General features: G+C 34.2%; 2 protein-coding genes across 2 annotated transcripts in view; one reads left to right on the forward strand and one right to left on the reverse strand.

Annotated features, from left to right (window-relative positions):
- Positions 1 to 1,466: 1,466 nt before the first annotated feature.
- On the reverse strand, positions 1,467 to 9,517 carry LOC125663881 (protein C3orf33 homolog). Its single transcript, XM_048896304.2, has 5 exons — positions 9,360 to 9,517; positions 6,700 to 6,759; positions 3,767 to 3,929; positions 2,791 to 2,930; positions 1,467 to 2,205 (listed from the first exon to the last, which is right to left on the reverse strand). Exons 1-5 carry the CDS (start codon positions 9,441 to 9,443, stop codon positions 1,930 to 1,932), a joined length of 723 nt encoding a protein of 240 aa, XP_048752261.1. The 5' UTR covers positions 9,444 to 9,517; the 3' UTR covers positions 1,467 to 1,929.
- Positions 9,518 to 9,685: 168 nt separating this feature from the next.
- The window catches only part of LOC125663880 (exocyst complex component 8-like), a 30,268-nt gene continuing 26,463 nt past the window's right edge, over positions 9,686 to 13,490 (forward strand). The window contains exons 1-4 of the mRNA XM_056158970.1: positions 9,686 to 9,810; positions 11,623 to 11,772; positions 12,273 to 12,368; positions 13,147 to 13,247. Of these exons, the coding sequence (XP_056014945.1) occupies positions 9,738 to 9,810; positions 11,623 to 11,772; positions 12,273 to 12,368; positions 13,147 to 13,247 (420 nt within the window). The 5' untranslated portion in view covers positions 9,686 to 9,737. The remainder of the gene's footprint in view (positions 9,811 to 11,622; positions 11,773 to 12,272; positions 12,369 to 13,146; positions 13,248 to 13,490) is intronic.

A 13,490-nucleotide genomic window follows, 5' to 3' on the forward strand; every position in this document is an offset into this window, starting at 1 on the left:
ATCTTTGCATGTGTTAAACCTTTCTCTTTTGAGTTCATTCTTTTGATATGCAAGGTTAATTTTCATCCCTGCACAAATGATAATTGAATGTATGTTAATTTTTTAATATGTTTTCTAAAAAAGAAATCAATTATGTATGCATATATTTTACAAAAATTATAAATATTTCAAATCAATTATACATTCTATATATACGTAGCTTATTTTAATTAACTCATCATCCTCTTCTTCAAAACATGCGAGTCATGCGCATTTGTGTGTCATAAATATAGATATCAAAATCTATTTTTTAGTCGAATTTCATCACAATCTTACAATGTTGGGCCAATGTTGTATTCCCAACTAACCTCGGTACCAGTATGAAAGTGATAAGTTGACATTGGCCCAATGTTGGGCCAGCATTGTGTTGACAACATACTCCGGCAATTAATTAGTCACAATATTACAACGTTGGGCCAATGTTGTATTCCCGACTAACCCCGGCATCAGAGTATGAACGTGATATGTTGACATTGGTCCGATGTTGGGCCAACGTTGTTTAGCCAACGCCAACCATCGGCCAACGGTCCAACCATTAGCCAACGTTGGGCCAACGTAGTCATGCTATCTGGGTGGTATCTTGGGTTGAAATGGACATGTCCACATTTACATGTATTTGTTAGCATTTTTCAAAAAAAAGGTGGCCTTTATCCTCACAATGTCAAGGTTGTACGATTACGTATTGCCACACAATCCTTGTGTCAATTAGGTTTTGTGATTATGTACTTCCCAATCTGATTAAAATAAGATCTTTGATCCGTTCCGTTATTGTGCATCTATGTTGCTACACAAAGCGACATAACAATAACGGAGCGAATCAAAGATCTTATTTTAATCAGATTGCATACTTCCACTTAAACAGGATTTGTGTGGAGGTACTTAATTACAAAACCTTAAAATTGCGAGGATGGATGGCCTATTTGCACAGTATTCCTGTTATAAGACTATTCTGCATTTTTGTTCGTCCGTCTAAGATGGGAGGTATGGTATGGCGATCATGTTTGTCCATCTGTCCCTCTTCATGTCCAGCTCATAATTTGAATACCATCAAGTCAGCTGATGCACCTTAGGTAGAGGGTGAGCCACACTATGATTAAGACGATGTTTAGCAGTGTATTTCTTGATGTAATAATTATTAATTTAAAAAAGAGTGACTGCATCTTATAGTGATATTCCCATTCCCCCCCCCCCCCCCCCCCCCCCCCCCCCCCCCCCGATCCTTGATGCCTTTTCCTAAATTCTTTGAAATCCTGTCTATGTTGACGTATAGCTGCAATTAACTTTTTAAGGTTTCTGACATGCGTGTCAAAAAGGTTTCTGACATGCGTGTCATGTTCATCTCGTTTACCACATGTATGATATGGTGTATGCATATACTGAAACATTAGTCAGTTATACATTTTGTATTGCTTTGCATGGAATAAATATTTTCTTTAAATCAATATTTTACTTGTATTTTATTTTCCTTTAAAACAGTATCTCATAAACCTTGATTGTGTTAAAATTGTATAATTCAATTTCACTTGTAAAATGCAATTTGTACTTGTTTCAATTGACATTATCAACGTTTTAATTGTCACATTACACTGTACATATAACTCCTGTTTTCATTTTGTTGCTATGGCAATATTGCTCTGCATCATATAGAATTAAAATTATCTTTATAACTGTCAAATTACATCAAATGCATTTTACCCAATCAAATGACAAGGAATGAAAGCAATTTCTACATAATATATTATTTATAAAGCATAAATTGCCCCAATTTACATTATATTGTATAGAAATGAATAGAAGTTGCTGTTATTCCTTAACAAAATATACATGTACTTACATCTAAATCAATTTAAAATTCACACACGGCATTGTTACTTATGCTAAAAACAACTATTATTTAAAGAATTTTCTTCTGATTTTTCTCCAGAAATTAATAGGGGAAAAGATAATAGTCTTGATTCGGTATGGAAGAGTCCACTCGTTCTTCTCTTTGTGAATTTTCCACATGCCTTGTTCCTTTTCAGTTGCTGTCTTTTGATGACTGAGCAGTTTCTTCAGCATTTGCTGTTGAGGGTCAGATAAAGTTTTCAATTGTTCTGGAGTCAAGACTGTAACTGTACACATCCCCTGTTGCACTAAACACTCGTTTACACTCTGCCGTCTGAAGTACTGAAAATTTCCAGATATTAATTGATACAATGTCTTTTATTGATAAAGAAAATTAGGGTTATATAAAGTTATAGGAATGGAACCAAACTTAGTGCCCGGGAAATATAATACAGAAAATTAGGGTTGTATAAAGTTGTAGGAATGGAACCAAACTTGGTGACCGGGAAATATGACAAGAATACACACAAATTGATTATGTCTGTTGTTCACAGTTGATATAGAGGATCTCTACAGTGCCATTTATATTTGATTTATCCAACGAGTTGAAATGGTGTATGTATTTACACCATTTCAACTCAACTGATAAGCAAATAAACAATCACACTACAATGTTCTAAATGTTTTATTTATTTGCATACTTGTGCTGATTAATTTGAATCCACTAATTACTCTTAATTTTTTAATTTCTTCTGTCTTCATCTCAGATTTGGCTTGTGCAAGGTTTAAGGTCATATTCTTGCAAGCAAAAATCAACTATACTTTTATCCAATGGATGTTGGATAAATCTTTTAAGTTATTCAACAGACGACATATACATTGCATACATCGAATATTTCTATATGCCGACCATCTACAGTGTGATACCTTATGAAACAGAATATTGGAGTGGACAGTGGAGTCGGTTAAAGCAAGGGGTTGAAACCAGACTATTCTATGGAGTATGGTGTCCTGAAGCCATTTGCTTCCCAGTGGTGTGATGTCCACCAAGGCCAGCTCTAATTGTACTGAAACGAAAGCACATAGATGTATGCTTAATGAGACTTGCTACAAATAAACTTTTTTTTAAATTATGAAAATGAACTCTAAATTTATGTTTTTATAAGTAAAATGATTACAATATTTACCATATTCCAATGACTTCTCAATTAAGTCCAAAACAATAGGGAAAATTTACATAGAGTTATACATGTATGTATACAGGGAGAGCTAGGTAATATATTCCAACTTTTGAACATCATAGCAAATTTACAAGACTTAGTCCATTGTGTTTAAGGAATTTCATATATCTGCTCATCACAACCAAACTACATGTAAGCCAAAAAATATATATTAACCTATGAATCCACTTGCGGATTTTTTTATTGTATCAAGTGTTCTTCACATAATAACATGGCAATCTGATGAGAACTGGATGAGTAATTCTGCTCCACTACAAAACACTCTAATGCTCTACGTGTGTACTGGAGTGTATGATAGATGAGATTCATACAGCTGTAAATCTTATTTCAACTGGATTGTAAAAGTACGTATATCCATCGCCGCAAGCCACGTCTATTTGAGATAGGGTAGGTACTACCGGACTCAGTAACCGTGGCTAGCGACGAAAAAGCATATCATGCTTTGATTATAAAGCTTAACATGAATTAGACTATGAAAAACAATTAAGATTAATGATTATTCAGGAAAAAACCAAGTCATTAAAAATTATCACACACTGAAATGCACAACAGAATACTGAACAATCATAACCCTATGAAAGTGCATTCAAAAAAGAATATTAGGGATCTGCGAGAAATTATACTGAATAGTTTGTAGGGTTATCCATCAATAGCATAAGCACCATGACTTCTGGGCCTCCACCTGTTTGGAATAATGTTTAGGAAAGGTCGATGCTGCACATGAACAACTCCTCTAGTCCCCACTGCCTCCACATAACTTCTCACTCGGACTCTCCTCACAATGTAATTCAAAGGAACATCTGATGCGCAAGTAATGAGATGAGTCTAAAATACAAATACACATACATTATGTAATAATTGCTTAAAATATCATTATAATATCAGAGAATTCAATAATGTTTTGTACATGCAGTCATTTAAATTGAAAATGGGGAAGTGGGTGATGCAGCAAATCTATGACCATCCATCAATTTCATTAACTACCCAAGATTTCATTTACAGGATTTATTGGCGAGTAGGTCTGACGTAAACTTGACCACTGACATTCTAACTGAGTTTTTCATTTTTCATCGAAGAAGGATAACTGTTTTTATAATCCTCAAAGAGCTGGATGCATTCATTATTGTGACAGACTCGTGTTTCATAAACATGTATTATGCACATATGCATAGCAATGCATATTGCATGTGCATTTATCTATTAAAGAAATCAATACTGTATATACATATATATACATGTATTGTTATGTAGTATATATAGGGTAGAGAAGAAAGTCTTGGCTGGACCAGGAATTGATTGATTGAATATTGTTTAACATCCCTCTCGAGAATATTTCACTAAAATAGCCGGTGAAGGGCTGCAAAATTTAGGCCTATGCTCGGAGCTTACGGCCTTTGATCAGAGAGGGATCTTTATCGTGCCACATCTGCTGTGAGACGGACCTCATCTGAAGGACCACCCCATTTATTCGCCTTTTATGACAAGCACGGGGTACTGAGGACCTGTTCTAACCCGCATCCCCACGGGACCCGGGAATTGAACCCGGGACCCCTGCATTACTAGTCAGGTGCTCTAACCACTGAGCTACCCATGCTGATATCCACAGTCCGTATATCCCTTAATTACTACATTCCTCCCTCCTTGATTTGTCTTTGCTCTCGAAGACACATACAACCAAGATTCTTTTTGCCCTTGTTAGGAGTTTCACCTGTAAATCCAAAGGTGGTCAACAGCACCAAATGTAACAGGGAGAAAATGCAACAGACCAGATCAGGAGTCAAACCCGGGCCCCCTGAATTATCAAGTCATGTGTTCTACCAACTAAGCTAACTGGCTACCGGCGATCAAACCTGTCTGACCCCTACATCTCCTATTTATACTACATTTGGTGCCGTGAACAAGATATAATGAAAAAGAGCAAAAGTCAGCAAGCTCACATACCCCATGCTCCAACATTGATTGACAATGCCTCACATAATGAATGATAATGCTATGCATTACTGCAAGAACAGGGCAGAGAGACTCGAAATTCTAAGTTCAAAAGAGGCATAACTCCCATAAAAATTATTGAATCGGAATTTCCTGGGAATATCCACATCTACACAGTGAGTCTTTATTAACTACAAAGTTTCATGTAATTCTGTTGCACAGTCTTAGAGGAGTTGCGCTGACAAGAAAAGGACAGGCGGGATCAAAATCTTAAATTCAGAAGGGACATAACTCCTATAAATTATCAATCTGATTAAAACCAGATCTTCAATCTGCTCCTCTATTGGCCATGTCGATAGAGGAGTGGATTGAAGATCTGGTTTTAATCAGATTGTGTCCTTATTCACTACAAAGTTTCACGAAATTCTATTTCTGTTGAGCGGTCTCAGAGGAGTTGCGCTGACAAGAAAGGGACTGACGGACGGACGGGTCAAAAATATTATACCCTTTGCAACTTCGTTTCATGGAGTATAATTAGAGCCCTGAGGCTAACTCAGGACCTTTCTAGCAAATGACCATTTGAAAATCAATACACTAAACTATAGGTTGGTTGAATAAATCTGGAATTTGTCTGTAGAAGTGTAATGCAAACAACTATATATATATGTACATGTATATACAGTATTAATGTCTTCAATATGCAGTGCTATGCCTATGTGCATAATATATGAAACATGAATCTGTCACATTAATTATCAATTTACACTACACTCCAAACTAAAAAAATCTGAAAAAATTCCAAACCATCTGCTCACTGGTGAAATGTTTTTGGATAATTAAACTACAGTGAATGGAAAATGCTTTGAGGCTACTTGTAAAAATAAAAATTTCATTTTTGTAGGACAACTTAATAACTTTAGGGACTTGGATGTTTATAAGTGCACCGGAAGTTTTTCTGGTGAAATGTGAAAATTTTCCTGGAATTAATTTGAGAATCACTTAATCAAAAAGTGTGGCTAAGACTTTTTTGAAAGGGGGATGGGACAGAAAAGGTATATGATTAGTAAGTATTAGTGATGGGAATCGGTGAGAATGTCATAATCGATGATTGGTTTACTGTAACTAACTAAACATTGATTATAATTAGACATCTTGAAATTATGTAACTACCAAAATAGACTGAATAGTTACCTTTGAAAGCGGTTTTTATCTACATAATTAACACATGGCTTTGCTCATATCTGACATATCAAGATTCTCTTTGATGAATGGTCTTTTGTTTATATATCTGAATCAAAAGTAGGTCTATATCCAACCATGCTATAATCTCCAGGTATGGATTTAGACCGATGTCTTTCGCTTCCATGTGTGACAGTGCCACCATTATGATTAACAAAATTCTTCAAAAACTAATTCATAATCGAGCACATAAAATGTGCCAACAATTGACTAATTTTCTATTAGGCTAATCAATGACTGAAACACCACTAGTAAGTATCATGTATGGGTTATTTGTCAAATTAAATTATCCTTATTTAAAGTCGGGCGCATACAAAACAGTAACGTTAGATCCAAGAAGCTATTTACCAACTACTAAAGCATACATACACAGCAATGATATGATATAAAGGCATTCCTTTCCTCTAAATATTACATAAACATTTACCAATCCAGAATTTTTTACAGCGACCACGAATCCTACCACGCCAATCCCATACAAAAGATTCTGGAAAAAATGGGAGAATAAACAATGAAATAGTGTTTGCGTGATAAAGGATGCTCACGCTGCTGTGCGTGCGAGCTCACTGGGGATTTTTCAAAAACAATTTGCATGCAATCACTTTCTTTTTAATTTGATCATCGGCGGGTCGGTGTAATGACCTGATAAGTGTAATGACCTGATTGACCTGATGGGGTATAATTCAATCTCCGCTGAAGTATATATCAAAAAGATGATATTTTAAGATTTGTTCTGATTAAATATACACCTTTCTTTCATATAATAATGATTTTAAAAAATTATATGCGTCTTAATGCATTATAATTCATAATTTTCAAACCCGAGGGGTGTAATGACCTGATATTTAGTGTAATGTCCTGATGGGACATTTCTACAAAAATGATATATTTCTACGATGTTTTATGCACCCAAATCATTTATGTATATGAGTTGGTATATATCTTATGATATTCAATTATTGTTTTTAATAATACCCGGTTATTTTTTATTATTTTAGATTTCAACTAAACCTAGGGTGTAATGTCCTGATATCCGAATGACCTGATGACACGATAGAGGATTATAGAGTAATGTCCTGATGTGCTGTTTTTATAGTAGACAAAGCTTCTTTCGGCGTTATTTGTTTTTATATTGAATATTTTCACAAACATTAATTTTTTGAAATGATATTTTTAAAGAAAATCGAAGATTTATAAATTAACGATCATAGTTATTTTGTTATTTTAAATTTGCAGAAGTGTAATGACCTGATATTGGAATGACATGATGAAAACTGTTACGAGTATTATTGATAAATTCAAATTAAAGGATAGATGTGTTTAATGTTAATAATGATATGTTGATTGCATAATTTAGATAGTGATAGTACTGAGCGAAATGAAACATTGGACAAAACATTTGTTTCCTGAATTATATCAAATAAATATGTACATTCATATGTTCATGTAGCTGGAAAAAACATTGACCAAAAACATGTAAGAGGTCAAAAAACTTTTTTAAAAATAATGTTTCAATTTCTGCTGGTGTGTAGAATGAAATTAAACAAAAACTATTTTATTATGCATGGATTTCCAAATTGGAACAACACAGAATTGGCATTCAATGATTTTGCATACTTATAATTTGGAGAAGTTGATAAAGGAAAATAAAGTATCCAATCCCGATAGTCCAAGTGACGCAAGCTAAATAATTTGGTAATGGTGAGTAACTACCGTATACCTGGCTTATTTCGACTTCAAGGCTGAAATACCGCGATGTAAAAACAAATTAATTTCAATTTAGCAATTAATTTTCAGAATATCAAAGGCACATCTCTAATCGCTGAAGTTAAAGGATGAATGGTAGTAAAGAATTCGTTAACATCAAAAATAATTTAAACTATCACGTCAAATACAGATAACAAATTGCAGTTAATATTGCAGTTTTATACATATCTTGATTTATATTCGATAATCTTGTTATTTATATTTGAAAAATTGAACAAGATTGTCAAATATAAATCAAAATTTCCGCATATAAATATCAAGATTATCGAATTCAAATATCAAGATTATCGAATATGAAGCAAGATTTGTATAATATTACAACGTTTTACTTGGTAATTTTTCATTAATATTTTCAAAAGAAGAACTTGAATAATAATAAACACTGTTCATACGATAAAAACATGTATAACTCTGGTATAATTCGTAAATTATATATATCTTATATTGTCATGCATCGTACATATGTATGTCATAACATATATTGTTTGTGATTGTGTACTTATCTTGATTTTTTTCTTCTTGAATTTTGTATGCCCAACATAGGCCAGAATTGGATGAATGAATAAATAATTAAGATAAACGTTAGAAATAATAAATGAAAAGTATGACCTAAAACATTGCATGCGACACACAAACAAATAATTTCAATATACCAATTTTTCGAATAGCAAATATACTCCTTTCAAAATGCCGAAATTAAAATAATCTTTATGAAAACTTTAGAAATAATCAATATATAAATACTACTTCTTTCATATAACTTTCAAATCAACTTGTTAAAGTAATAAAGCTATACGACACGTCTTATCAGGTCAATCTTCATCAGGACATTACACCGCAGAAAATCTCATCAGGTCATTCTTCATCAGGACATTACACCACCGCGGAAGAAAACTCGTTATAATACTCGTTTAAACAACATTTAATAATTATGTTTTACAACATATTAAATATAACTATTCATACAAAATAATGACTACAAAAAATAAATATATACACTTAACATTACAGTTCAGATTGGTAAAATACTTCATCAGGACATTACACTAATTATCAGGACATTACACCCTTTGCTTTTGCTAAATGCAATAAAAAGGGTATTAAAATAAATTCTTGTAATTTCTTCTTTTCTAATATCATAAAGAATGATAAAACAAGATATAAGAAACAAAAATTATTTCAATACAACGTTTATTTCCTTAATAATATTACTTTATACCCCATCAGGTCAATCAGGTCATTACACTTATCAGGACATTACACCCACCCATCATCGGCCGACCCTTGTGGTAGCAAGCATAAATGTAAATGAACATATACCCGTGTTAATCGGATGTTTGAGTCCAGAAATTCTGTGACTGCTGTGAAAAGACTTGAGGAAGAGTCATCTTCTGTTCCTGGCATCTGTCATCCGATTTTTTTCTCCCTCCCTCAGGTCGATGTAACTGGAAATTATGATAGGCATACTAACTTTAAAAAGATCTTTGTATACAGTAAGTTTCCGGGGATCTAACTAATGTAATACTTTTTAAAAAGTAATATATACTTTATGAAAATCGTGAAATGAAACTTCTACCTTAAAGAATAGAAATGAAAAATATCCAAAAGACTAATGATTTCAATATTATTATTTTTTTATGTTTTAGACGGAATTGGACCCGTTGTCAGTTTGTATTTTACGTTTAATTCTGAAGAAATATGACAGGGATGGCAGAGCCCAGCCATGGTCTGGCAAGGGTGTTGTCTAGCCAGGGATTTGATTCCGACAACTGTAAGTCTTATAACCTCTAATGAAACTTAGTTATCATTTAATTTGGTAGGTTTCATTTACAAAGGGGTGTGTCATGTAATCCGAATTTCCTAAACCTACAGCACTTATAATATACGTTTTGTTAAATCTTTGTTTGGACGGAGAACATCAGGTATGGCAAGAAATCGGTACTCTGTTAAAGATATCACCTAATAAAAGGGTATTGTTTCTTGTAAATCCATATCTTAGTGTAGCTGTGATTTAGTTAATCCGAGATTCCTCTGACTCTTACCCCCGCTTTTATATTTGACATGTGCGGGGGAGAGTCAGAGCGGACTCCATATTGAAAAGTGGGAATTCAACGACACCAGCTGGTGTTGCTGCTTTACCTACCTCTTAGAACTTTATTTCGCGGATCTATCTTCCAAGACGTGAGAATTCAGTTAACGGAAGATAAATCTATAAATAGATCATGATTAATACGATGCTATCGCCGTTTAAACGGCCCTAACACCGACAAATGGAGCATCACTTGAATTAGATCGCCGCCTCGCCATTTGATTTCTTTGCGCATGACGTCAGCACATGTAAACACAAAATTCCATCGTTTAAACGGCGATAGCATCGTATTAATCATGATGTATTTGTAGAATAATCTTCCGATAACTGAATCCTTGCGTCTTGGAAGATGGGTCCGCGAAATAAAGTTGTAAGAGGTAGGTAAAGCAGCGACACCAGCTGGTGTCGCTGAATTCCCACTTTTCAATATGGAGTCCGCTCTGACTCTCCCCCGCAGAAGTCACAAAATAAAAGCGGGGTTAGGAGTCAGAGGAATCTCGGATTATGATTTAGTCAGATGGAAAGGGAGAGAGAGAAATGAGGGTGGTGAAAATTAAGTGGGGAGGAGGAAGGAGAGGCCAGTGGTTCAGTCAAATTTCACCAAGATTAGGCTTGTAACAAGCATATTCAGGATGACGTATACTGTTGCAGAAATTCAAGTCGTCAACATCTTCGCTAGCCAAGGGTTTACGATCCGCTCCACTTCTCTACAACCCTTGGCAGATTTAGTGAGATGTTCGTAGCCTCAACTTTCAGCATATGATTGGACGCAGGGAAAGTCCACTGCTCAATCAGAGAACATGTTACGTTAGATCACGTGCAAAACAAAGGAATGTGTAAATATTTACAACTGTCACTCGGCCGTGTATCAAATACACATTCAAACCAATGATATCACGTGCACAGTTCAGACTTGTATCTGCGTTAAAAGGTGTATTTTATTTACTACAGTACAGTACCATAAGTTTAATATCAAACATCTCTTGTAATTCATTGTTTTTATGTTCTATCTATCCCAGATTTGGACAGTTGTGTAAAAGCTATTTTCCTCAATTTGGAATTCACCTAACACACGTGGGGTTATTTTTAGAGACTACATGTATTTCATGGGTTCACCACATGTTTATTTTCTAAATAATATTCTCATTGATTTCTTTTTCAAGTATGCAATTAAGAGATAGTTAACTTTATTTTTTAATGATTTGCATACCACATTGCATTACTCTCTGAGTGCAGCCATTTCTAAACAACTTTTAAACAGTACTGTAGCTGAAACATGCATTTTCATTGGATAAGCATGGTGTAATCCAAACATGGTTGTTTTCTCCATCTGCTAGAGGGCGCCACTCAAAGCTACAAAAATTGCTCTAAAGCAGCCAAGGGTTTGTAGAAAAGCGGAGCGGATCATAAAGTTGTCAGATTCCACATCAAGAACTTTACATGTTGCCGTGAATCGGACATATTTGTTATATACCGGACATGATGTTATTTCAGTTGTCAGCAAGCTGTCGCAGAGTGGAGAGGAAGAACTGCTCACAATGAAACAGAAAGTACAGATTTTAGCCGACGAAACTGCTCACTCGCTAAAGAAAAACGTCTACAAAAATTACTCCCAATTCATAGAGACAGCCAAAGAAATTTCAAGTAATTTATTCACTACAGATCAAAATTATATCAAAATCAGTAAGGTTCCACTTTCATAATGAATGGAAACAAAGAATTTCAAATGAGATATTTCTGATTAAATCAAAAGGAATATTTAATGTTCATTTCTATCACATGTTGGTGACATACATGCATATTGAATGGAAGTAAAGAAGTTTCAAAACTGAAAATACATCAAAAGAAATAAGATTTTGATTTATGTATAAATTTGTATATCATGTATTTGTAAACTGCATGTGTATTTTCTTGGTGAATGGGAACAAGGATATCCCAAATATTTTCCTTGACAGAGCACAACTTCAAAATCATTAAAATATAAATTTTACATGCCTATTATTCTCTATAAAAAAAATCTCAAAAGATATACTTTACAGCTAAATTATGTTGCATTTACAGGTATTTATGTTGCATTTACAGGTATTTATGCATTCTGTAATGCACTCTCATTACTTTCTTCTTTCATTGCTACATAAATTTAGTTTTGGAGGGCGAGATGTACCAGCTTAGCCATATGTTAACAGAACAGAAGAGTCTGATGTCCTCCATGATGGAGATGTCCCTGGTCAGCGACAGAGGTAGGGAAACTGGAACAATCTGTTGTCATGGTAATGCCTTGTCACAGGGTTCGAAATTAACTTTTTTCAAGCATTCTCTAGTCCGCAAAGCATTTCACTAGTCTACTCACTATATAATTATATATGAAATAATTATCATAAATTCATTAAGAGTATTTAATCAAACCAAAAAATTTAAAGTTGCAAACATTTCAGTTTCTTACACCTACTGTAGAAAAAGACAACCATACTTTATTTTGTTTTCTTCAGAAGCTTACAATACATGTAACCTCAGAGAGACTCGAGTTTGCGTAACCCCTTTTATAAACCTCCACATGTTTAGAAGGTCAACATGTCATAGTCACACAAATGCTAAACAAAGCAGGTATTCAACCAATTATGAATAGTTCAAACATGTAAAAGACTCGGACAATTTTGCTAAAATCTCTACGAATTCAAGTCAGATTGATATCTGGATTTTCGCTAGCCTGTGTGAATTAGTGCCATAGAAAATTTATTAGTCTGACATGTTCTTTACTAGTATCGGACTTACAGACATGAGGTAATTTCAAACCCTGTGTCACACAACAATCTGTTGTTAAGTTCTGTAACAGTATGTTATTGTCATGTAGAGATTGTTGTCACATACAGTATACGTTCTGCTGTCGTGTACAATCTGTTGTCATTTACAATATGTTGTTACCATTTCTGCTTTTACTAAACTGTATAAGTAAGAAAAGGAAATGTTTATGATATGACCACACACATTTTTATTGATAATCTTTTATCTCTGTGTCAGCCATTGTGGAGGAGCCAACCGTTAAAGAGGAGGATGAGAACCCCGAGGAAGAAACAAGAAAGAATCTGGCCTTCCTCCTGGAGAAAGTTGAGGGCTGTTCGGTACGACTTTAACACTACATCAGTTTGTCCATCATACATCTTACTTCTTTAATGCATGTAACTCCAGTTTACCATATAACGCAGTTAAAATAAGATTTTCGATCCACTGCATGCAGTAATATTTGTAGCGACATAGCATAATATTATCAGGGCGGATTAAGGATCTGATTTGATTAAATCAGGTTACTGTATAATGAGCATTTTCTGTGGTGGACATTTTTGTGATCTGATTATTAAAATGAA

Source organism: Ostrea edulis, chromosome 1 (genome assembly GCF_947568905.1).
Source record: "Ostrea edulis chromosome 1, xbOstEdul1.1, whole genome shotgun sequence".
In the NCBI taxonomy this organism is placed as follows: Eukaryota; Metazoa; Mollusca; class Bivalvia; order Ostreida; family Ostreidae; genus Ostrea; species Ostrea edulis.